Below are 25,428 nucleotides of genomic sequence, written 5' to 3'. Positions count from 1 at the left end.
CTAAACTGTGATTGGCTAGAGCTGACGTCTCCAGGGCTGGGATCTGCAGAGGTTCACAGCTCACTGTGTACCTCTTCAAGGTGATGAAAAAGATTGTCTGTATTGTAACTTGTGTGCACCACCTTTGCCTTATGAGAGTGCTCTCCTGACGGTGCAACTCTTGTTGCAGTCTGTCTGGTGGCCTGAGACCGGCTCTCCTTTCCCACCGCCAGTCGCTGTCCATTGTCTGCCTCGGCCCGTCACGTCTTCAGAGATGACAGGTTTGTGCCGTGCAGCAATGAATAATGAGGATTTAATAGTGTTTTCTGCAGCTAGTCTTTGTCATTTGGGGATTGGAATGTCACCTGTATCTCTTGACCTTGACTGCGGGTTCTGTCGCAAACATCTTGCTCTGTCCTGTCTGAATCAGCTGAGCTATTCACTTGCTCAGAGGCCTACTTTAATTTTCCTAAACCTTATAATGCGGTTTCTACAGTGCCCATGCCATACTACATTTCTATAGGTTAGTCACACTTGGCTCTGTCAGGTCCCATAGTGCTCCTGCAGCTCTATAAGGTTATTTCCGTGTAAGCATCTGAAAGCCTTGCTCAGGATCTTCTGTCATGCAGTTTCTGCGTTGCTGCACTTGGCTAACGGCAAAATAATAAAAGCAATGACAGTATGTATATGTATCTGTCCTCTAACTATAGAACTGTATGCTTGTGTATTTCATGTATTAGAGTGCATGTTTGTGTCCCGAAGTGTGTATGGCACGTGTGCTTCATGTTTAATGCTGCTATTTCGTAGTGTCTCTAAGAACGTCCGCAACATGGCTTCTTGGTGTTTTAGTCCAAGCTGGCCATACAGGTGTCTGATTATAGCCTGCAGCTCTTCATCCACACATGGATAGATTTGTATGTCCCTTGGTCGTTATGGCTGGCTGAGGGGATACCTCTCGGCGTACTTGTCAATCATGGGTCCGTTGGGAATTCGTCCAAAATAGAATGGCTGATTGCAGTGTTTTCTGGCCTTCTTCCTTGTCATGAATTTAGTAGGAGGTTGGGGGTAGTGGCAGGCTTCCCCATCTCTCTGCATTGGGATTTTCTAAACCTCTGGCCAACGTCTTTGGTGTAATACGACTGGGGTTGACATGTCTGATAGAAGTCAAGCCTGGCAGAGATATGAAAGTCTATTATGCATATAGACCCATAGTCTGCTTAATTTGCTTGTTCAGTTCTTTACCAGGATCATTGACAGCTAGTACTCAGTTATGCCATTCCTGATTGGTTCAGTTTTATCCTGTTCTATAGTACAGTGGAACACATTTGATAATTGTATCATTCTCCATCTAATTGACAAAGCAAGGATATCTCTGTTCCCCTCTGTTTTGGTCATGCTTAATGCAGAAAAACATTTGACAGTTTGGATTGGGAATTTCTGGAATCCACTCTGCAAGGATCCCGGTCAATGGCAAACTGTCAAACCCAGTACGGCAGGATACATGGACGTGGCGGCAAACTGTCAAACCATGTATGGCAGGATACAGGGATGTGGCCGGGCTGTCCACTGTCCTCCACTACTTTTCACCATAATCACGGAACCCCTTGCAATCACGGAACCCCTTGCAGAGAACTGGGAGAAACACGCAGATTGGAGGCATCTTAATAAGACACAGCACAAAAAAACTACTTTATAAAAATACATTATTCATCCAGGAAAAACGTTATCTGTAGTGTTTTGGGATTTAAGGTTTATTAAGACAATCTGAGATTTTTAATCTTAATATGAAAGACGAACACCTGGAAACACTGAGATCATATTTAAATGAATGGATGAAACCATTGAATATGTGGGGATTAACTTGAAGCTCTTCCTCTTTATTCTTTTTGGGGCAAACAGCCCAGACCCATTTCTGGCTCTTAAGAGATCCGACACATTTGAGTGTACTAATTTTCTACTGGTTAGGCTGAATTTCAGTTAATGAAATGAATGGCCTTCACAGGATTCTTTCTCTTCCTGTTCATCCCCATGTACAACCGTGGTAGGGAACTGAAGAGTTGACAGGATGTGATGCTCTGGTTCATCTGGGTGGGTAAAATGACAACAGTGAAGGAAAAGATACTATGAACACAAATAGTTTTGGGGGGCGGGGGGTTCAGAAAATCTGGAGGGCTCTTATGTTTCAAAATTGCCTTGTGACACATCTGTATTCTTCCAGAATGGATGCAATTAACATCTGGGAAGAAATGGCTTTTTATAGAGCAAAGCATTGCATGAAGACATATTTGAAAATAGCCTTGGCCTTTGAAACAATTGAGATCCCCAAATGTGTATGTAGATTATGACGAGGGCCACTCAAATTGTGGGACTTAATAAATCGAGTACTACTTTCCCGTCACCATTTACTCTGATTGGGGATGATATGGATTTTGTGCCCAGCCTCTCGGTAAAGGCATTACTTGCTTGTCCTAAGTGGAAGACGCCTTTACGCAGGGAACATGTTCGTACAATCTAAGGTTAAGAATATATCTGGAGGGAAATTCCTGATGACCCACTGCTTATGTTATCTGCAGTGGAACCAGACCTTGGATCGATCTTCAGGTCAAATGATAGATTATTGTCCTGTCTATTAGTAGCATAGCAGTCCCTACCAGCTTTATGGACAAACACTCCCTCCCCACCCCACTACTAGTAGTAATTGTCTCTCCATGTTTAGGCATAAGCTTGCAATGGAAATGTTTACTACAGTTCTCCTGGACACTAGGAGACGGTTCCTTCACATTCAAGCTGTGTTTTTGGACTTTGCAAAAAGAGATTAGGGTATTTTAACATGCCTAACGAGACTGAGCTTTAAATAGGTTTGACATTGTAGAACCTGTCCTCTTCCAGTATTCAAATGAACTCCTGTTGTGAAGCAAAAGTGTTTGTGTTGCAAGTTGAGCTGGTTTTTTAAACTGTATTTATGCTGTTCATTTAATGGAATTTTGGGGAAAAAAAGAAAAATGAGTACTTTGTTAAGTTGCCCTCATGATTACTTCCTCTTATTTGAGGACAATGCGAACTGTATGATGTAATTGACAGTGAGCCATGAACATAATACTACTACTGTAGACAACCAGAGTCTAGTTAAGCAATGGCAATTCTTCGGTAAAAGAAACCAAGTCAACATTACTTTTCATGCCCAACCAATGCTGGCATGCGCCGAATGAAAACTCAAATAGCAGACAGACATTCAAGATAGTGTTATTTAAATAGCAATACTATACTTGCAACTAGGAGATATAATTGTTGCAGAAGTTGGGCCAATGCAGACCTGAAACGGCCCCTCGTCTTTTTTTTTTTTTCCTCTTACACAGAATGTGGTGACAGAATAAGTGGGCTATCAGTACCCGAGCGAGAACAAGATGGGAGTAGATCTGTACATTTTGATTCACAGGACTTTCTTACTGTGCTACAGAGTAGATTTATTCAATTATTGACAGATTGAGCGCCAGCTCAAAGCAGCAGGCAAGACGTGCAAGCTTGAGTTTTTGTCTTAGCGACCTTAGCCATTTTTGGACAAGTGCCAATAATATCAAAGGCTCTAGTTATGTGAATAAGGTAAGTCACCTAATTGACTTGTTTAAACTGTTAGATGTCAAATGATATATGTAGTGACACAAACTTGCAGATTAATCTGGTCAGACAAACTACATGACGACATGAGCAAATTATGATGCATGATATGTTGGCAGCAGAACACACAATTTGTCAAGGTTTTGGCGGCTAGTGATGCGATTTTCGGAGACTTACCTGGTAATTGATTGCTTCCCAAACTTTAATGTCTAGCTGGAAGATTTTGCCTAAGGAGCCTCTGGCATTGACGCATGGCCTCTGGCTCCTTGGGCATAAAGTCGATTTGAAGTGTGCATGAATGGATTACTACTAGCGCTTAAGTCATACAGAACATGCTTGATGCAAACAATGCTTTGATGGTTTAATTAAACGAACTGTCAATTATTTGAGAACTTGTTTGAGTAAATTAACGACTGTGGGTTTTCAATTAGACAAACTTACATGGTTGGCTTTGTGTAAATCAGTAACATGAAGTGGCCGCGAGGCTGTATGACTGGTGTGATACAAAATTAAGTAAATTGATCAAATCTTCAACAACCCAGTTCAACTTGTTAATTTTGCAACACATCATTCTGCTATGTCTGCACCTATAAACTCAACCTGTAGTTGAGTTGATCAGTCATTGGAGTGATTTTTAGAAAAAATAATAATTTCATGCTCCTGCAAAATAACTAATGTCAAGTCACGCTTATGCTGTTCGAGTAATATGCTGGTTCCGTCTTTTAAAAAAAATAAATGTTTTTATTTTATTTTTTAGGACACAGATATTGATGTGTTCCGTTATACCACATTCTTCATATATTTCGCCTTGGTGCTGATAGAATTTATACTCTCCTGCTTTCCAGATCTACCTCCCCTGTTTTCTGAAACTGTTAATGACCCGGTAAGTGTTTAGCAAGAGTGTTTGTGGCAGTTTATGCGAATTAAGATTTTTGCATATCCTGAAAATGAATCAATTCTGTGATGCTTTTCAGAGATCAGAAGAGGACTGAGGAAAAACCAATGGTTTTCCCATACTCCGCAACAGTAATATATTGAGCTAATTAAAATAAATACTTTTGGAAAATGAGACATGAGCTAAATGATTAGCTAGCAATACTTCTGAAACTCTACAATTATTTGTACTGAAAAGTGTTCCGTCAACTTGCCATTCGTGTGCTGTTCTACAGCTTTGGAGTCCTAGATCGACAAAAGGTGGATATTTATGTAGGCAGTTTCTAGCAATCGTGTGTTCAGCAAGCAGATGGTGGCATAGGCTTCCTAGGAAAAAGTCAAGCTTAACAATTCGACCTTCCTGACAATCGTGAAGTCCCAGATGTGAAGAATTGTAATACACAGAGATGGCCCAACACTATTATGCTTGTAAAACTGACAGTCTCTGTGCATGATCGAAGGTATGACGGCCAATACCCTGTAGCCCATTGGTATTGAAGCTGAAATCTATACTGGAGACGTGGCATGCTTCACCTTCTTCAGCATCACATGATGCTCCGGTGTAACAGGAATTGTGGAGATAAATGCACAGTAAAGTTACCAGACCAATAACATTGGAAGCTATTCAATCGCTTTTTTGGTGAACTAGTACCGCATGTAGGAGGATTACAAAAAAGTGTGAATTTGTGCAATACCTCTAGGCAATTGTCAAAATATATATATATATATATATATATATATATATATATATATATCTGAGGCTTGTGGAATCTGCTTAGATCACATGCTGTGCATAGGCCGACATCTAGTGGAAGCTGCGGAGTATTAGTTTGTTTTTCGAAGTCGAAAAATGGGCGTCGACACAGGGCGTGCCAGTAATACTATCCCTAGTGTGACGTCCCCTGTACCCATGATCCCTCACGCGTCTAGGATCCCCAGATTGTTTTTTTCCGCCATTCTGGTCGGAAGCACTTCATCGGAGTTCCCTGGCTTTGCCATATTTTCACTCTAAACTAATTCTAATTTGCCCCGTTTGGCCAACCTTTCGTCGATCAACATCTCGACGCCGAACCGGGGAGGAGATCAACGTCGAATACCCGACGGATTGGGCCTTGAGGCTTCCGCCTCGGCTCGGGCCTGGGCCGCTGGCCTCGGCCCTACAAGTAGGGAGAGTGGGGGTGGTACACTTCCACACTCGACACCTTATTACCTACACACACTTGCCCGCTGCCCACAGGCGCGTATGGAGGGTACGCCCTTTCAGTTTTGCCCCAAGTGTAATAAGAAATACCCTTGGGTAGATAAGCACGCTACGTGCAACCTTTGCCTACCCAGAGACCACCCCGAGACGGGTTGCAGGGCCTGTAATAGGTTTAAGGCCAAAACTCTTAAGGACCGCTCCACCAAGCGTTGGGCCCACCACGCCAAGCTAGCAGCTATGGAGGCGGAGGGTACCTTCAGCGACGGCAGCGACGCCGAACTTTCGGACGGCGAGGGCACCAAGGCGTCGAAGGACAGCCGAACGCACGTCCCCGGCCTCGGAAGGTCGTCCGTCCCGGCGACTATGGGGAAGTCCCCCGGCGACAAAAGCGTTACACATACACACGCTAAACACAAAAAATCCACCCGAGATTCGACGTCGTCGAAACCTCGGAAAGAGGCACAGAAGGAGCGGTCCGAAAGGACGTCCTCTGGGCGGTCCCGGTCGAGGTCGCCGCACGACGTCAGGCAAGCCTCCACACTTGCACAGAGTGCCTCGACCATTAATATCCCGGAAGATCAATCGTCCGGAGACGAACACGACTTCCACCCCCAGCCTGCACCCCAGGAAAAGGGTACATCACTTGGGAGTAAAGAGGGGCCAGTTTCGAAGGCTAGTTCGAAAGACAGGGATTCCACCTCCGATCCTCGACGCCAGGCGTCGAAAGATAAGGGAAAGGGGAAACACACTTCCACCCACGGGGAAGGGGGTAAACAGCAAAGGAAACAACCCTTGCAGTCCTCCACTACAAAAGAACTGACCAAGTCTTCTCAGGGCCAATCCATAGAAAGTCCCAGCAAGGTCACCCCAAGCTCAAAACTCTGGTCATGCGAGGACATTGACAGAGTAATGACAAGGATGTCTTCCTTGGCGAATTTTTTCGGAAGACATCCTGAACAACTCCTAGCTTTAAACCCTCAGGAAGATTCTCCCTCAGGGTCAGGGGACCCTATCCCCTCAAATAAAAGACCCCGGGTCGAGACACCATTTAGGCCTTTAGACCCCATCGAGGTCCAACCCTATTCTTACCTCTTCCCTACAGACCAAGGAAACTCTTCCCTGATAGAAGGTCAGGAAATTGACACGCCAGAAGATCCTGCAGGATCAGATTATTACGGCGAAGACGAAGACGAGGATGAGCCAGAAAATAGCCCAGATATTTTCAGAATGGACTCACCAGTCGAAAGGGAAGCCCCAGTGTCTGACTCCCCAATAGATAATCAGCCCCTCCTGAATGAACTGCTCTTTCGGGCAGCTAACCACTTCCACATAGACACACAAGGTGTCCAGGAAGAAAGGGACTTTGCGGAAGAACTAATAGGGGAAAGGAAGCCAGTAGCCCAGACCATTCCCATCCTAAAATCTGTTCAACGCAGAATAGCACCATCCCTTGTCAACCCAAACCTGACAAGACCTGTAAATCCGAGAGTGGAGAAGCTGTATAAAGCAGCCCAGTCGGACCCCCTATATATTAGAGGTCAACTTAAGCCAGACTCTCTAGTACTAACCAACACCCGCAAAAGAGCTGGTACACCATTATCTTCCTCTGAGGCTCCCCCCGACAAAGAAAGTAAAAAAATTTATGGTTTTGGCAGGAAAGTAGCTTCCACGGCAGCCTACCAAGCCAGAATCGCGAATTCCACCACACTGTTGGCTAGCTACAACTGTCACCAGTGGGAAGAAGTGGCAGCACTAATAGACTCTGCTCCCGAACCCCTTAAAAGCCAGCTAGCTCGCATTTGTGCGGAAGGAAGGAACGTGTCAGGCTGCACTGTAAAAGCAACTCTGGACGCCGCTGACAATGCGGGTAGACTTATAGCAGAGGGGACTGTCATCAAAAGGCATGCTTGGTTGAGGCAGTCGGGATTCAAAGCAGAAACACAAGCTGCGCTCTTAGACAAACCAGTGGAAAGTGATCTCCTGTTTGGTAAGGCAGTCGAGGACGCTCTAAAAAACGCTAAGGAAGAATTCGACACCCTCAAATCCCTTGGCCAGTTAACTACCAAACCACCTAACCAAAGAGGGAATGGCAATTTTCTTCGCCCCCGCGGCCAAAATTCCAATAGAGGAAATAGCTACTCCCACACCCAGGGTACACAGTGGAACACCAGCTCACAACAGTCTACCCAGGCGTATGGTAGGGGTAGTAAAAGAGGACGTGGTAGAGGCAGAGGCAGCCCCAGTAAAGGAGGAGGCACGCCTCCACCAAAGCAGTGACGCTCAGTTCAGGGTCCCTTCCCATGCAACCCCAGTAGGGGGACGAATATCAAGTTTCACCCAGGCATGGGAAGGGATAACATCCGACAGATGGGTGCTGTCAACAGTATCCAATGGGTACTGCATAGAACTACTGCAACGTCCCCTGAACCATCCTCCAAGACAAAAAGTCCACTCTTTACAACATCAGAAGATCCTCCTCGAGGAGATCGCCATTCTGATAGAAAAGGACGCGATAGAACTCGTCCCGGGACACCAGGTAAACAAGGGTATCTATTCAACTTACTTCCTTGTGCCAAAGAAAGATTTAACAATGCGTCCAGTTTTGGACTTACGGCCTGCCAACAAGTATGTCAAGCCCCAAAAATTCCGTATGACCACACTACAAGAGGTAATCCCACTCCTAAAAAAGGGGGATTACATGGCAACCTTGGATATGAAAGATGCCTATTTTCATATTTCCATGCTCCCGGCGCACAGAAAATACTTGCGCTTCAAGGTGGACAGTCGCCACTACCAATTCAAGGTACTGCCTTTCGGGATAGCTTCTGCACCAAGGGTATTCACCAAGGTACTGGCGGTGGTAGCTGCACACCTACGCAGGGAGGCAATCCCAGTGTACCCTTATCTGGACGACTGGCTCATAACGGGGGAAACCCCAGGAATCTGCAGGTCAAACATTCAGAGGACCATCGACCTCCTCCACGAATTAGGCTTCTCCATCAACGAGAAAAAGTCAAGTCTGGTGCCAAGCACCTCAAAACAGTTTCTAGGAGCTATCCTAGATACTCAGAAAGGATTGACCTTCCCTTCGGAAGAAAGAATTCGGAACATACTTCTGCAAATTCCGCATTATCAGTCAGGTCAACAGATAACAGTACGCAAAGCTATGCGGTTACTCGGCATGATGGCGTCATGCATTTACCTGGTCCCCCACGCGCGTCTGCGCATGCGTCCCATGCAGGAATGGTTGGCGAAACAGTGGTCTCAGGCAAGTGGTCAGTGGGACGATCTAGTGGTCGTTTCGCCAACACTCGTACAGAACCTACACTGGTGGACAAGAGAGAATCTCGCAAAGGGGAAACCCTTTTACGATCCCGAAGTACAGGCAGTGGTGACGACAGATGCATGCCTGACGGGGTGGGGAGCTCACCATCTCCACCACACAGCTCAGGGTCTCTGGTCTCACTCAGTAGCCAAGAACCACATCAATCTGCTAGAGCTTCTGGCAGTATTCCGAGCGCTGCAGGCGTTCGAGCCCCATCTACTAAACTTGTCGGTGCAGATCAGGACGGACAGCACGACAGCCATGTTCTATCTGAACAAGCAAGGAGGGACTCGTTCGCCAAATCTGTCCAAGCTTGCCCAGAAAATATGGATATGGGCACTCAGACGGAACATCTTCCTGTCATCGCAACATGTTCCAGGGGAGCTCAATTCCCTAGCGGATGCTCTAAGCAGAGACTCCCTCCCAGAAGAACACGAATGGGTCCTGCACAAAGACGTAGTAGAAGATCTCTTCTCTCAGTGGGGTTTCCCCACTATAGACCTATTCGCCACAAGCGAAAACAAACAATGCCCAGGATTTGCATCCAGGTTCCCACAACCGGACTCCCAGGGGAATGCCCTGTGGATGAACTGGTCAGGGATGTTTGCGTACGCTTTCCCACCAACTCCTCATCAGGAAGGTGGTGTACAAGATGAACAAGGAATCGATGACGCTCATCCTAGTTGCTCCCATGTGGGCGAGACAACCATGGTTTCCACACCTACGCAGGATGGCGGTATGCGAGCCCATCAGACTCCCAGCCTGGTACAACCTTCTGTCCCAGCAACAAGGTCAAACAGTGCATCAGGAACCCAACTCTATGAACCTAGCAGCATGGCTCCTGAAGTCATAGAGTTTGGACATCTCAAATTACCACAGAGGTGTATGGACATTCTAAAAGAGTCCAGGAAACCAAATACAAGGCACTGTTACTTTGACAAGTGGAAAAGATTCGTTATCTGGTGCCAGAGTAAACAAATCAACCCGGTTGATTGCACTCCTTCCAACGTTGTAACATACATGCTCCACCTGCTGGATGCAGGGTTGGTTTTTAACTCTCTGAAAGTACACCTGGCAGCCCTCTCAGCCTACACCACATCCCATAACAAGGTTTCGTGGTGGAAAGTACCAGTGGTTAAAGCCTTCATGGAAGGAGTAAAGAGACTTCACCCTCCTATCTCGAACCCACCGCCAGGATGGGATCTCAATGTGGTGCTATCTAAGCTCATGGGGCCCCCCTTCGAACCCATGCATAAAAGTAGTCTCAAACACCTGACTTATAAAACGGCCTTCTTAGTAGCCATTACCTCCATAAGAAGGGTCAGTGAAATTCAGGCTCTGTCAGTGCAAGATCCTTTCTTTACTATCCACAAGGACAAACTGGTTTTACGCACACACCCTAGATTCTCACCAAAATTCATATCCAAGTTCCATGTAAACCAGTCCATCGAGCTTCCGGCTTTCTTCCAAAACCCACAAAGCTCAGCTGAGGTGAAACTACACACCCTAGATGTGCGTAGGGCGGTCTTATACTATGTAAATAAAACCAGACCGCTAAGGAAAACAGATCAACTGTTTGTCTCCGTAGCTACAGGCAGAGAGGGGGATCGCGTCTCTAAGGGCGCTATCTCAAAGTGGATTATCAACTGTATACAGCTGTTACTCTCTTTCTGAAAAAACTCTGCCTTTTACGCCAAGGGCCCACTCTACCAGAGGCATTGGGGCCACTCTGGCTTTCATTGCAAATGTTCCCCTTGACACCATTTGCAAAGCAGCTACTTGGAGCTCTATTCACACTTTTACTCAGCATTACTGCATTGACACTCATTCCAAGGCAGATACACAAGTGGGACAAGCGGTTCTAAGACACCTGTTTGCTCATGACCCTTCTCACATCCCACCTCCTTCTTCTGGTACTGCTCGCTAATCTATGCACAGCATGTGATCTAAGCAGATTCCACAAGCCTCAGAAGGGATACATTACTCACCGTAATCGTATTTCTGATGCTTGTATCTGCTTAGATTCACATGCGACCCACCCTTCCTCCCCTCCGAGAGAAGGCGCATGGTTGCTTGTAGTCTTACCTTTCTGTCTATCTGCTTGGACTATCTGTACTCGCGCTACTCCTCATGCTACCTCATGTCAGGAAAAACACAATCTGGGGATCCTAGACGCGTGAGGGATCATGGGTACAGGGGACGTCACACTAGGGATAGTATTACTGGCACGCCCTGTGTCGACGCCCATTTTTCGACTTCGAAAAACAAACTGTAATACTCCGCAGCTTCCACTAGATGTCGGCCTATGCACAGCATGTGAATCTAAGCAGATACAAGCATCAGAAATACGATTACGGTGAGTAATGTATCCCATATATATATATATATATTTATTTTTTTTTATTTACAACTTATAATCACCGAAGTGATTTTTACAAGCAAGTAGTAAAATCAATCGATCAAACTGAAGTAAAAAGGTAAAACAAAAGGAGGAAGAAGGAACAGAAGAAGAATCGGAAGCTGATTTAGAGTAAGTGCCAATTCAAAATATAGTAGATCAAAATATTTGAAAGCCAGATCTCACAAAAAGAAGAAACCAGAATATGCTCGGAATCATAAAGGCCATTGTCTCAGTGATTACTCGATACTTTGCATCGCGTGCCAGTCTTCTCAGTGACTGTGACCACACTCTTCATTGACAAATGAACAAAGTCAGTTTGTTGCTTGTCTGTTTGATGAAATGGCTTATAAAGAAGACAAAACAAACATCGAAGTGCTTTTAGAACTTTTCCTCTAAAAGTGACACTATATGAACTCCAAAACTAGGCAGTCTTTTAACCTACCAGGAACAATTGAGCTAAGTAATGTGGAAGTTGTGCACCACACATCCCAACTTAATGAGTTTCATTTTGTCATGGAGGGAGCATCCTTGATAAAACGGGTACACATCTTTACATAGCCAATTGCTGACCAAATCAGTAGCTTCCCTCCAAACATTTAAGGTTCCCATAGCCCAGAAGCGCTCTCATAGCTCTACTGCATAAAGTCTCTTCTCCATGAATGCTCTATCGCTGGTTGACTTTGAATCTTCAATATACTTGAGAAAGTTCTGAATGCACAACTTTTGAGTTACCTACAGGACCACCAAATTAACGACAACTTTTTTTGTTATTTGGCCAATTGGCCTTTAACACATACATCATGTGAATTGATAAATTTTATATTTATACATCCTTCAGATCATTTCTCTTGCTAATAAAACAGTAAAACAATAAAATCCCAATTCATCAAAATGGCAGCTTATTCATCCACACATTCAGTTAAATCCAAACTTTTTGACGAAACCAAAAACAGCTAAAACCATTGAGGGAAGTCCTTCCAGCCAGGCAATCATTACAAAATTCTTCATTCGATAATTGATAGGACATCCATAAAATCTTCAAGTGATTAGTGCATTTTTCCTTTAGTGCAGGGCAATCGATAACTAGATGTTTCAAGTTCTCTACTGCTGCATTACCACACAATCTACAAGACACTGAGTCTAGTGTGTACATAGACCATACCACAAAAGAATTTATTTTGTATAGAAGAGGTTCCAATGAAATTCCATGAAAAATCTTACTGAGCGGTTTGGATGAATCGATAAATAGGGTGCCAAAATAAGACAAGTCTTATGCTCCCACAATAGGTGACCTAGAGTTTTATAGACCTGCATTTTCTCCAGAATTTCAATCCTATCACGTATATACGGTACTTTGTGCACCTTCAATGGATTTACAATCAGATCCTCATTTGTAATTTCCAAGTCATTAAGTATACATATACAGTAACTAGCCAATTCACTGAAATATTTTTATTATTTGTTATTTTTATTTTTTTTAGTTCGAACTAGGTTTTCAAAATCACAGTATAGGGAATCAGCAACCGGGCAGATATTTCTAAAAATGCTTGAGACGCCACTTTGCTCTACAGGAAAGTGAGTTAATACCCAGTTCATACTGGATTAATGCTAGGGGAATTGATTTCTGAATGTTAAAGACATTTCACCAGAAATTCTCTCTCATTTTGGCAGATTTCTGTAGACCTGAAAATAAAAAATCTCAATTCCATAAAGAATCTTGGGCAAAACCTTCCTTCATAACTTTTTTAAATGCAAATTAATTAAAATCTCCCATACCGAGCATCTGCTCTCATTGTCTGATTCGATAGGGCTCTAATACGATTATTCAACCACCTTCTGATTTGAATGTTTCCCAGTTCAAAAACTATTGAAAAACCTAGGTAGAAAAAATCTTTCACCTTTTCTAAATTTTGGCCTTGAATTGACCAAGAAAAGTTACTAATTTGCTTTTTTAAAGTGTTGCATTACCTTCGTTTTGGCTGTATATATGTTCAATGAGTGATCACTTGCATATCCATTAAAAGCTGTTCAAATACCCTGAAGAGCAATCGAAAAATAAAGTCATCAGCGTAATTCAACCAAATGACTTTAAAATCACCGATCTCAGGCGAAGCAAGTGCATCTGGATCTAAAAAGTCACCAATATCTGACATATACAGATGAAATAGACAGGATGCAAGTACGCAACCCTGTCTCTCACCCCTGGAAGTAGAGATTTTAGATGATAGACCTGTCATTATTTAGCCTGACCTGTACTGCAGTCAGATCATGGAGACCAATAATAAGTGACTCGATGGAAGCCTCCATTTCCACAGTTTTGTCAATAACAAATTTCGATTTACCGCATCGAAGGCCGCTGCGAGATCAATTGTTGGTAAGAGAGAGAACTATTTTTGTTGGTCCAGACTACAGATTGAACACAATTCATCACCATAGCATTCAAAGATGTACGCCTTTGTCGGCGAAAACCTGTTTGCCACTTCTGAAGACTGTCAGTTTCGATTGCCCACCCGTCAAGATGTTTTAAAAGTAGGGCGGCAAAACCTTTACTTTCCATGTCAAGTAAAGATATCGTTCTGTAATTTCCTGGGTCATTTCTCGCACCTCTCATATATAGGAATTATGTGCACTATACGCCATGACTCAGGAAATTGTTGTCTCCACGATATTTGTTGGAATAAAATGGATAGCATTACCGACCATACTTGTACATCCCATCCCTTTTCCTTCATCCTTGTGGGCGTCCCCCAACATAAAATGTAGTATAGCGAGTGGGGGCGCGGCCTCATACATAGGAAGGGCCTGCCCTCTGGTGACACCTCGGTCCCTTTTTCCTCACGGATGGTGGCAGACCTGGTAGCCAGTGCAGAGACTTTTTAAACTTTCTGCTTGCTCCCCTCGGACCCTTATGCACTTTGTCTTGAGTGTTTAAGGCCCGACCCCCGCTGGGATACATGTAAAGCTTGCAGCGTTCTCGGTCACCGGCATTAAAGAATAGGTTGTCACGGTGTAGGGAGATATTCCACATTTCTCCATGCCCCACCTTAAGGGCTTAATCTCCAGGACGTCTTGTCAAGACAAGTGTAAGGCCCTCAGTTCAGCACGGCTCCACAGCGCGGTGACTCCTTCCCCAAGGTTCCCACGGATAGGGGTTCCTTGTATTCAGGTTCTGGCAGGCCAGTGTTAGGCAGAAACCTGTGCAGTTCCCTTTGGGAACACTTCAAAAGATTTAGGACTACAGGTGTTAGCAGTAAACCCACTTGGTAGCAGTCTGTACCACCCAGATGTACCTGGTAGCTGTGGCTGAGCAGTCAGACTTCCCTCAAGAAGAGTTAGGCAGTATGCAAAGTATACACAATAGGCACTCAGATACAACAATACAAGCAAACACTGACCAGAGCTTTGGTATCAAAGTATATAATTATTTATTTAAAAACACAGTTTGAAACACTCCAGCACTCTTATGGTAAAACACTCTAAACACAATTACTATTATAATATATACAACCCTTGTTCCTTATCAGAGAAGTCTTAGTTAACACCACTTATTTCCATACAGAGGTGAGCGCTTAGCTATTGATGGCACTCCAATAAGTTTATGAAGAAGAGAGGGAAAAAGACAGAATATGGGAAGGTACACCACTCTAAGGTTTAAGAACACTATTAGCAAGGCAGTAGAGCAAAAGTCACTTGTGAGCCAAAGTCCATAGGCTGGGCCCACTCTTAGAGAGAGCAGAGCACAAATGCGCCCAAGATCACAAAGTTACACTAGGCTTAGAAAGTCTTGCAGAGAGTTCGAAAAGAATTTAGAGAGGCTCAGAAAAGTTTAGCCAGGCTGACCCAGGTTCGAAAGCCGGGGGCTAAATCTACCCCGTACAGTCGGTGGCAAGGGAAGTCGGGCGGGACACGGTACCTTAAGTGGGAAGGATCCTCCAGCGGGGGCAGTTGTTCCTGGCAGCGGGTGCAAGTCTCGTCGTCGTCCAGGGGAAGAGAAGATCTCGACTTGGAGGAAAGATGAAGGTCGTTGCACTGCCAGAGAAGAAACCAGCCGCAGAGTTTTCCCTTTAATTTGCGGTCGTGGTAAAACGTGGTATCCCGGTTGCTGGGGTGCTTGGCACAGGCAAGGCGGCCACGAGATACGTCGGGAAGGCGAAAAGATGGTGAAACTGGTTATCCCCACCAGTCAAAGGAAGAAGACTCTCCAGCGGGAGATCTCCTCTGTTGTTGGGAAAAGTGGTGAGACGGTCCAGCAGGGCTCCACCGGTGGTGTCGTCGTGGCAGGTCAGCTCAGCCTCTCCCTCGTCGGATTCTTAGGTCCTGTGGCGACTTCTGAAGTTCCAGTCCCCAAAGCCCTGCTTTTATGCAGAAAACCCCCATTCACTCAGCTTAGCTGTCACTCAAACATGCTAAGTGGTGAGCCGGCCGGCTCACCACTTGGGCCAATCAGGACGGAGTGCGACTTGAGTTGCCTAAATCCCCCTCCACCCCTCCTAAGTACCCCAGACACCTGTGGAGAAGCCCGCCAAAAAGTGGAACAAAGGGCTCGACTTGGGTTGGAGTCACAGAAGAGAACACAAACGCCATTTTAGAACCGGGTTTTGGCAAAAAATACCAACCGGAGAATTAATATTAAATAAATAAACCAGCGGTATGTTCGAGGCTATCGTAATTAAATAAAGATAGTAGCCTCGAACAATAGGAAAATCCCATAGAGAAATATTCGCGGTTGAATATAAAAAGTAGTGTCCACTGCCACTAGCCAAAACTCGATCAGGGGGGACGTAGACCCCGGGGCAATTGAATTGCCCCAGCCAGTACGTCCACAATATGATGGTTTGTACTGGTTCTGTTCAGAATTTAAGACTAGTAAAGTCAATGGTGACTTTACAGGCCCTGGGAGACAGTAGCCAGTCCCAGGGTATGGAGTCTATACTGGGGAGTCACTATGACACCCCTGTGTTACTGCACTGAGGGTGCTGTGTAACACACATCACAAAAACACATGAAGCCCTATGGAGTAAAAGACCCCATAGCCCATTAAACACATCTAGAGTCAAAGAAACACACCCAAATCATGCCCAAGAGTGAGGGTAAAAGAGTCTCACTCTTGGCAGGAGAAAAAAATAAACCCCAAAAATCCAGCAAAGGGGACTCACTAGGTTAGGAAATTCAGCCTAAACAGAGAATTCTCCCTAACAGCAGGCCAGAGGCCTATAAGGCTATTGGCTTCCAAGCTGAGGGACCAGGGGGCAGAGCTGAGGCCATCCAGACTACCGGCTCCCAAACTGAGGGGCTCAAGGGTCCTACCAGGCTGTCCTCGGAAGGGTGGTCAAGTTCTTCCTCTTCTTCAACCCCTAGGGGTATGGGATCGTCGAATGCAACCTCCAAGGTTCTGTCCTCGGCTCGATCCAGCATGGGTATCGGCACAGGCGCTGAGGGCGTCCAGCCTACCAGAGCTCACTCTGAGGTCATGAGTCTGGGTGTTGTGACTAACGTCCAGCCGGCTGAGGGCTCAGCACCTACCAGAGTGATCTTGGAGGCTGATGCTTACGCTTCGGGTGCAGGACCCGAGCTGTATCCTCCGGTGTCTGAGGCCTCTCGTGGCTTTGGGCCTCCGCGCCCTCCCGCCCATGGCGTGGCGCAAGGTTTCAAAATGCTGGAGAGGCATGTGGTGGAGCCTGCCCGTCTGGTGGCCATCTTGGATCCAACTGTGAGCCCACCCATACTAGTGCCCATTGAATAGGCTTTGTGTGATGATCCCAGTACCCTTCCCACTGGAAGTTGCAGCGGATTGTACGGTACAAGCATCTGGTCTCCTCGGGGATACATCTAACCATCGCAGCCTTAGGGCTACACGCCTTGGGCGCCTCAGTGCTTTGAGCTTGAACGAAAGCCCAGGACCTCGAAGGGCTGGGCCCGTAGGGACCCAGCGTCTTGCGAGGACTGCTTCTTCGAACGCTTCCTCATGCGTTCCCCTCCACCCCCAGGTAAAGGGGCTCCTGAAGGATATTGTGGATGTCATTCTGCAGGTGGCGTCTCCCCGGCCCCCTCCTCGGGGTACTCCCATTCCTTCAGCGCTGCCTATTCAGTCCCTCCCCTGGTCCATGCCCTATCGTTTGTTCAGACCCCTCCACTGCCTCCTGTACCACCAACGCCGCCTCCTTAACAGCCGTTGGAAGGCCCGGATTCCCCTCTGTGAAAAAGAGTGGGGGGCGAAGACAATGATGATGCTGCTGATGCTGCTGATGCTGCTGATGCTGCTGATGCTGCTGATGCTGCTGATGATGATGCTGCTGATGCTCTTGTTGATGATGATGATGACGACGACGACGACGACAATGATGTTGATGCCAATGACCATGATCCCTCGGCAGAGGTCTTGCACCACGGTCCGGTCTGGCATACCTCTCCAGAAGGATGTCCTGCAGGTGGAGCAAAAGGTCTGGGAGCAGCCCAGGGCCAATGCCCAGATGAACAAGAAGTTGGACAGCAGGTTCAGGCTCACAGACAGGGAGCCAAACCCTTCTGGCCTCCCACCCGCAGCCTAATTTTTCAGTGGGGGCTGCGGCCTCCTTGCATTCTAAACCATTGTCTTTGTCATCTTCCTCCACGGGATCCACCTCCAGTTGTTTTTCCAAAGAGGACAAAGCTCTAGAGTCTTTGGGAAAGTGCGGGTATGCCATCGCAGGACTGCATCTGCAGCAAGCCAGTGCAGACGCCTTCTTTGCTGCGGCTAACCAGAAACTGTGGCGGGAGGTCAGGGAATTTCTGCCAGACCTCCCTTCGGACAAGTAAGCCTCCTTCAAGGCCAGTTTGGCAGATGCCCGGCCCATTGTGCAGGACCTCATGCAGTCTTCAGTCTCCCACATCGACACAGCCAGCAGAGGAGTGTGCCTTGATGTCGAGATGAGGACGACGGCATGGATGCACACCAATAGGTTTACATCTGATGTGCAGGAGCAGATCCTGAATCTTCCTTTTGAGGGTGTGGACCTTTTTCATTCGTCAACCGATGACGAGTTGACAAAGAACACCTGTACTCAACCGGCAAGTCCTTGGCCATCCTAACAAAACCTTGGCAGAAATCCTTCCCTCAGTCCCAGGGCAGGATGGAGTTCAAGGCCCATGCTTTATCTGCCTTCAAGGGGTTCCAGGACTGCAGTACACGGAAGCCTGACTGGTCTCCCAGCGACAACTGGAGGAAGCAGCCAGGGACATTGTGTGGGTTTTTCCGCTCCCCCTCCGCTGCTCCCAGCTGTAACACCAAGAAGCAGTGATGTCAAGGTCGGGAAACACAGCTTGCCTGTGTGGGCGAGTTTGGCTCTGTTACAGGGCACCTGGAAGCGTCTTTAAGCAGCCCATGGGGCCTATCTGTAGTCTTCACCGGCTACAGTCTTCCTCTTCCTTTGCCTCTACCATCCTCTCATTCTCTTTGTCAGATCGGGTCACTGGCTTTTTTATGGGCGGTCCTTTCATTCTTGAAGATGCAGGCGATAGAACCAGTTCCTCTTGTAGACGGGGGCTCTGGGTACTACTCCAGGATTTTTGCAGTACCCAAGAATAACAAGGCTGGCTTGAGGGTTGTCCTGGATCTGTCATTTCTAAATCTGTCTTTACCGGTAGAATGCTTCAAGATGATTACTCCTGCGCACATATCCGAATCTCTGTGCAAGGGACTGGATGTGTTCCCTGAACCTCAACAATGCGTACCTGCATGTACCCATCTACCAACCGCATCCGAAATTTCTGCGGTTCACGATTATGTCATACTATTTTGAGTAAAGGGTGCTGCTGTTCGGCCTGAACCTGGCCCCTTGTCTTCACGAAGGTGAAGAATGCAGTGGCGGGACTTCTCCGCTTGGAGGGACATCATCTGTACCTTTTATTTGGATGACTGGCTGGTGAGGGCGGGGGTCACCCGAGGGGGTGGTGCACTCCTGCCAGAGATTGGCAGATATCCTTCATCAGATGGGGTTCTCCCTCAACCAGAGGAAGTCACAATTCCCATCTCAGGAACTGGTCTTCCTAGGAGTGAATTGGAACACTACCGTTCAGCGGGTGTATCCTATGCCCGAGAGGCATCTGTCCCTCCGCAAGGTGGTGGGGCACTTTTTATCCAACTTTAGTACCTCGGCAAGGTGGTTCCAGCACATTCTGGGCCCGATGGCCTCCTACATGCTCACTGTACAGCACTCTCGCCTCATGAGGCTCCTCCAGCTCCACCTAGTGGCCAATTGGGATCATGAGACAGGGTCTCAGTCTGACAAGGTCCCAATACCACTGCTCCTACTGCCTGATCTTCGCTGGTGGCTGATGGATGGCAATGTTTCAGTGGGAGCCCCCTTCACCTGACCGGAGCCGACCCTGGTGGTGACGACGGACTCCTTCCTTTCGGGCAGGGGGTTATTCTGGAGTGCTTTGTGATTCATGGCTCATGGTCCAGGACGGAACCCCTCCTGCATATCAATGTGCTGGAGCTCAGGGCAGTGGTCCTGGCCCGCAAGGTGTTGTTTTTTTTTTTTTTTTGCCCCTCATCTGGGACAGGTCTGGTCAGACAATTCTACAATGTTTTACCTGAACAAGCAGGGTAGCACCTGTTCACCCCTCCTCTGCATGGAGGTGGTATTGATCTGGGAATGGGCCCTGACTGAGGGGATTTGGGTTTCGGCAGTCCTCCCGGGGGACAGCTGTGCAGAAGCAGACCAGCTGAGCCGCTTGGGGTTCAACACCTACGAGTGGGAGTTGGAAACCGACTGCTTGTTGCCCCTGTTCCGGCATTGGTGGTTCTCAGACCTGGATTTGTTCGCATCCCCTCTGAATTCCAAGTGCCTCCAGTTTGCTTCATGGGCAGGACAGGCTCGGGGGTTTCTGAGAGATGTTTTGGCACGGCCGCAGGTGTTATGCGTGCCCTCCCACCCCTCTGCTCCAACGGATCCTCGGCAAGTTCTGCGCTTCGGTGGGTTGCAGCTTCATCCTGATTGTCCTCCCCAGCTCCCACAACTGGCCTTCGGGGCCCTGGTTTTCAGATCTGCTGCAGTTGTGCTCCCAGGGTCCGGGCCACCTTCCGATCCCCAGCGGGGGATTCCAGACGCAGCAGGGCGGGGCGCTGGAGAATCGGGACCCAGCTAAGCTGGCACTGTTGGGCCTGGTTCCAAACTAGCTGAGGCTTCAGCATGCTCAATTTTCAGATGACCACTGGGACATCATTCAGCAGGCCCTCGACTCGGGTAAATGGACTAGGTTCTGCCATTGGGCTTCTGACAAGGGGCTGGACCCTGTCACCTGTCCTCTGGATGGCGTACTGGCTTTTTCAGCACACCTGGCTTGTTCTGAAGTTTAGGTGAATACTTTCTGCACTTATTTGGCGGCCATTGGGGCTGTCAAGAATTCCCCAGAGAATGTGTTTTCTGCGGCCAACACGGTGGTTAAGGCTCACCTTATGGGGTTGTCGAGGCTTTTTCTGCTGGTGCATACGCTGCACCCGTTTTGGGACCTCACTGTGGTTCTGGCAACTTTGCAAACCTTTCGAGCCAATGGCCTCTGTGGACATCCACTTGGTGACACTACAGACGGATTTACTGGTGGCTTTCACCTCTGCGTGCAGGGTTGGTGAGCTGCAGACGTTGTCCCAGTGCAAGCCATTTACCACATTTCACACCGACAAGGTCTTCTTGCGCACTCGCCCAAACCTCTTGCTCAAGGTGGTCTCTCCATTTCACCTGAATGAGGAGATCTGCCTACCGAGTTCTCCCCAAAACCGTAGGCAGAGGGCCCTGCATTCCTTGGACCTCAGGAGGGTCCTAAGGTTTTCTCTTTTGTACGAAATCCTTCAGGAAGTCTGAGGCATTGTTTGTGACTTTAGGGGGCTCCTCACCTGGCTCACACTTCCAAGGCTTCCATTGTCTGTTGGATGGTCCAGGCCATTTCAGAGGCGTACATGGCCAGGGACAAAACTGTTCATGAGGGGCTTCATTCCCATGCGGTCAGAACCAATAGGCGTAGCCAGGTATCTAAGCGTCCAATTTGTTCAAAGGGGACTGAGGTAAGGCGCCGGAGGGTGGTGCCTCGGTGGGCCATTCCCAAGCATGACACCACGCCCCCATGCGCTGTACTAAATTGAAGAGGACGCTCAATTTATTGCTGTCAAAGGTTCCAGTACCATCCCCATGTTGGGGCACGCCCACAAGAATGGAGGAAAGGGAACTAAGGACTAGGAGTACTCTAGTCACAATGGTGAGTAACTTTAATTTTCAAACTAATCAGCAAAGAGGGTTTCAAAGAGGTAAAGGTTGGGGCAGAGTTGCAGCCTATAGAGGCTTTGCTGCCACCGCCAGCAAATGATGCCCCGGTTCAGTTACCCTCCCATGTTTCCGTGGTAGGGGTTGTGTGGGGTACATTTACCCGCCCAACAGAAATCCCTGCATCACAAAAATGCAGTTTAGCAGTTACAGAAATCATGGCTGCGCTGTGTCTGCTGAGCACATATGGGGGCGAGATGGAGCACCTGACACCCCGAGAATGGCTGCATTTATGTTTCATGTGCTTCCAAAAAGAGAAGGATTCCACGGCAGAATGGCTCTGCGCTGCTATGCTGTCAGCTCAAAACTTCAAACTGCAAAAGAAAATGTTCTGCGTTTAAAAACTCAGTTTGGTTCCAGTAAAACCCAGCCATGTCCATCTATGTTCAGACTGAACACTATCAAGGGCTGTTCCTCCCTGAAGAGCATTGGTGTGTCAAAGTCTGAGAAGCAGGCATTATATTTCAGGCCGCATTCAACATTTACTTTGGAAATAAATTAAACACACAGAGCACTTACAAAAGAAGTGCTCTTGATCTCCTTTTCCTGATGTCAGTTTCAAAACCATTTCTTGAGCATGTCCCTGTGGGTAGAAATTGACCAGAGCTATGAAAGCTGACTGAAAGCAAAATGCGGGGAAAACCACATATTTACATGGACATACAAATAAAATGAACCCATGTTAATTTCATTTACAGAGAAATGTTATGACAGCTAAATGGGAAAGAATACTGTTAATTGCCCAGAAACACAACTATGTTTGTGGAAGAAAAGCTGCAAAAATATAGGTGTATTTTACTCTGTGTATTTTACTTTTCTCCACACAAAGAACTTCAACAGCCTGGCTGAAGTTCAGGCATTCCTGTTAGACCAGTTTGGCAAGGCACTTTGAAGGTACCCAGCCCGTGAAGTGTTTCCCTTTTTAAAAATCTGATTTTTCCTTTCAAGAATCCCACACTGTCAACCATAAAGAGTAGTCACCCTTTCACTTTAGTATCATAGCTGTTATGTGCCTTTCTACCTCATCAGCAAAACCAATGTTCGATTCTGTCTGTTTAGCTCATTTCTGAAGTTGTTTGCCTATTTTAAACCAGTGAAAACAAAAAATTGTAATTTTGCCACGTGTGATTCTTGCTGCACTGTTTTTCCTTCCCAAAGTCGATTTTCTAACCTGTATGCTCGTTGTTTAGTACCTTGCCTTATAGCTTGTACGTTTTCTTTCCTCTTTAGTACAGCCACACACATTCCTGTCTTATCCATGCAACCGCACATGTAAAATAACCGTTCAGTAATTCTGAGTGCCATTTTGCTCATTTTTCAAGGCTTCAATCCGATTTTGGCCTCCCATTCAGGGGTGGTAGGCCGATTTTTCATTCAGATTTTTGCCTAGTATATCTCATTCTTTTCTACTCCTCCCCACCCACACAATACCTGGTTTACAGGGGTTTGAGGGAGTGTTGTAGGGGGAATGCCTAACAGTTGTGCCATTTAAAAGTATAACATTGGATCGCTTGCTGCTAACAACCGTGGCAAAAGGTTATTCAATAGAATTACTATAAACGCCTCGCCACCATACTCTTCACTCAAGAAGAATGTTAGAACATCACTTGATTCTAGAAGAAGACATTTTAACACTACTACAAAAGGTAGCGCTAGAGCTGGTTCCACCTCTGGAAGAAAAAAGATATTTATTCAGTGTATTTGCTTGTTCCAAAGAAAGATCTAACAATGCGCCCAGCCTTAGTCCTGCGCCCTGCAAACGTGTGGATGACGACGCTGCAGGGAGTAATTCCTCCCCTCGGGATTACATGGCAACATTGGACATGAAAAATGCATGCTGTCATATTTCAGTTTGCCAGCGCACACAGAAAATACCTAAGATTCAAAGTGGTAAACCAGCACTGCCAATTCAAAGTGCCACCATTTGGCATAGCCTCAGCACCACGAGTCTTTACATAGGTCCTTGCGGTATTGGGTGCACCCATGGAGGCAGTTAATTGCAGTGTACCCTTACCTAGACGACTGCTTAATAACAGGAGACACACCTCAGTTATGTCAGCAAAATACTCCACAGTCAATCTGTTTAAATTGGGCTTCTCCATCAATGAGAAAAAGTCAAGTCTAGTGTCCAGTCAAGTAAAATAATTTCTGGGGGCACTAATTCGAACATAAAACAGCCTACTCTTCCCCTCCAACTAGAGGGTACAAAACATGCAGTTTTGAATTCCTCAATGCATAGTCTGTCGTCTGTGTGAACGGCCATGCCTCTTCTGGGAATTATGGCTTCTCGTATTTACCTTGTGCCTGGTTGCGCAATCCTCCTATGCAAGAGTGACTAACGAAAGAATCGTTGCAAGCAAGCTGTCTGTGGGATGATCTAGTGGTTGTTTCGCATCCTCTGGTTAAATCTCTACAGTGGTGGACAAAGGGCATTTCGTTCAACACCCCAGCAATCTCAGCCACTCACACTACAGACTCATCACTAACAGGGTGGCAAGCTCTTTTTCTCCATCAAACTGCGCATGGGGCCGGACGCAAGCATTAACCACAACACAATTCTCTAGCAGATGTACTAAACAGAAGTGCAAAACTCTTGTCAAAATACAAGTGGCAGTTGAATGTCAACGTTCCTACACTGGCTTCACACAATGGGGGTTTCCAGACATAGATCTTACTCTTGCGTCCTGTCCCCATTCCTCCATACTGTATGGGCGTACCTCGCTAGGGACGGGAGACGGAACTTTTTTCACCAGAAAAACCTTCTTCCCCTTTAAATTTAGAGGCGCGGCCCTGGGAGCATGCGCGGCCCTAGGAGCATGCGCTCCCCTGTCTACGGCTACCGGCGCCACTCCTCAGTCCCCTATTGACGCGTCGACAATATCTAACATTGCCTAATCAAACCAGTATTATTAGGGGAGGATAGTGGGACGTATGGAGGAAAGAGGACTATGTACTAAGTATGTTAGTCACTACGGTGAGTAGCTATTAATTACTCTCACGTCCTGTCCCCATTCCTCCATACTGTATGGGCGAGTACAACTGAATGTAGCCCCAGGGTGTAGAGGGGACCATCCATAAGCAAATGAGTTCCTGAAGAACCACCTGTCCGAAGGCCGCGTCTGACTTGGAGCCGGTGTCCAAACTCCACCAAGCGGCACCACTCACCATGCCCCTTTTCCACGTCGACAGGAACGGCCAGATTTCACCAGTGCTCCTGGGTTTGGCTTCAAACATGTATTACCACACGCTCTTCCCCGGAAACTTCTTTTCGTCTTCTTTTTGTCAATCAGGTACTTGGTCCTCTGGCGCCACACTCCTGCCCGCCACATGTCTACTTCAGTGGGCTTCAGCAGGTGTCCAGCCTGCAAGGGGCTCTTTGCCACGTCCGATCCCCACGCTCTTTGCCCCAGCTGCTTTGACCCGACCACGGCTGGGAAGGTTGTACCGCGTGCAACACACTGACTCCATGTGCACTGAAGAACATGCTAGCTAGGTGGAGGGAGCTCTTCGAAAAGGCCGCATCCTGAGGACTTCGTCAGACCGAGATCGAGGCCCAAGGCAGGGCTACTGCTTTCCATTGCACCCTGTAAGTGCGACTCCTTCCCAAGGAAGTACCTGAGCGGGAGGCTAGTCCAGCTATCGGCCACAAGGACCAGGGGTCAGTAGATCCTTCCGG

General features: G+C 47.0%; 1 protein-coding gene across 2 annotated transcripts in view; it reads left to right on the top strand.

Annotated features, from left to right (window-relative positions):
* ABCC1 (ATP binding cassette subfamily C member 1 (ABCC1 blood group)) overlaps positions 1-25,428 on the top strand; it is a 2,255,476-nt gene that overhangs the window by 398,381 nt on the left and 1,831,667 nt on the right. For both annotated transcript variants that reach the window (XM_069647115.1, XM_069647114.1), the window contains exon 5: positions 4,352-4,477. In XM_069647115.1, coding sequence (XP_069503216.1) covers positions 4,352-4,477 — 126 coding nt within the window. The remainder of the gene's footprint in view (positions 1-4,351; positions 4,478-25,428) is intronic.

Source organism: Ambystoma mexicanum, chromosome 2q (assembly GCF_040938575.1).
Source record: "Ambystoma mexicanum isolate Mex_15411 chromosome 2q, UKY_AmexF1_1, whole genome shotgun sequence".
NCBI classification, from domain to species: Eukaryota; Metazoa; Chordata; class Amphibia; order Caudata; family Ambystomatidae; genus Ambystoma; species Ambystoma mexicanum.
This window is presented reverse-complemented; position numbering and strand designations above follow the sequence as displayed.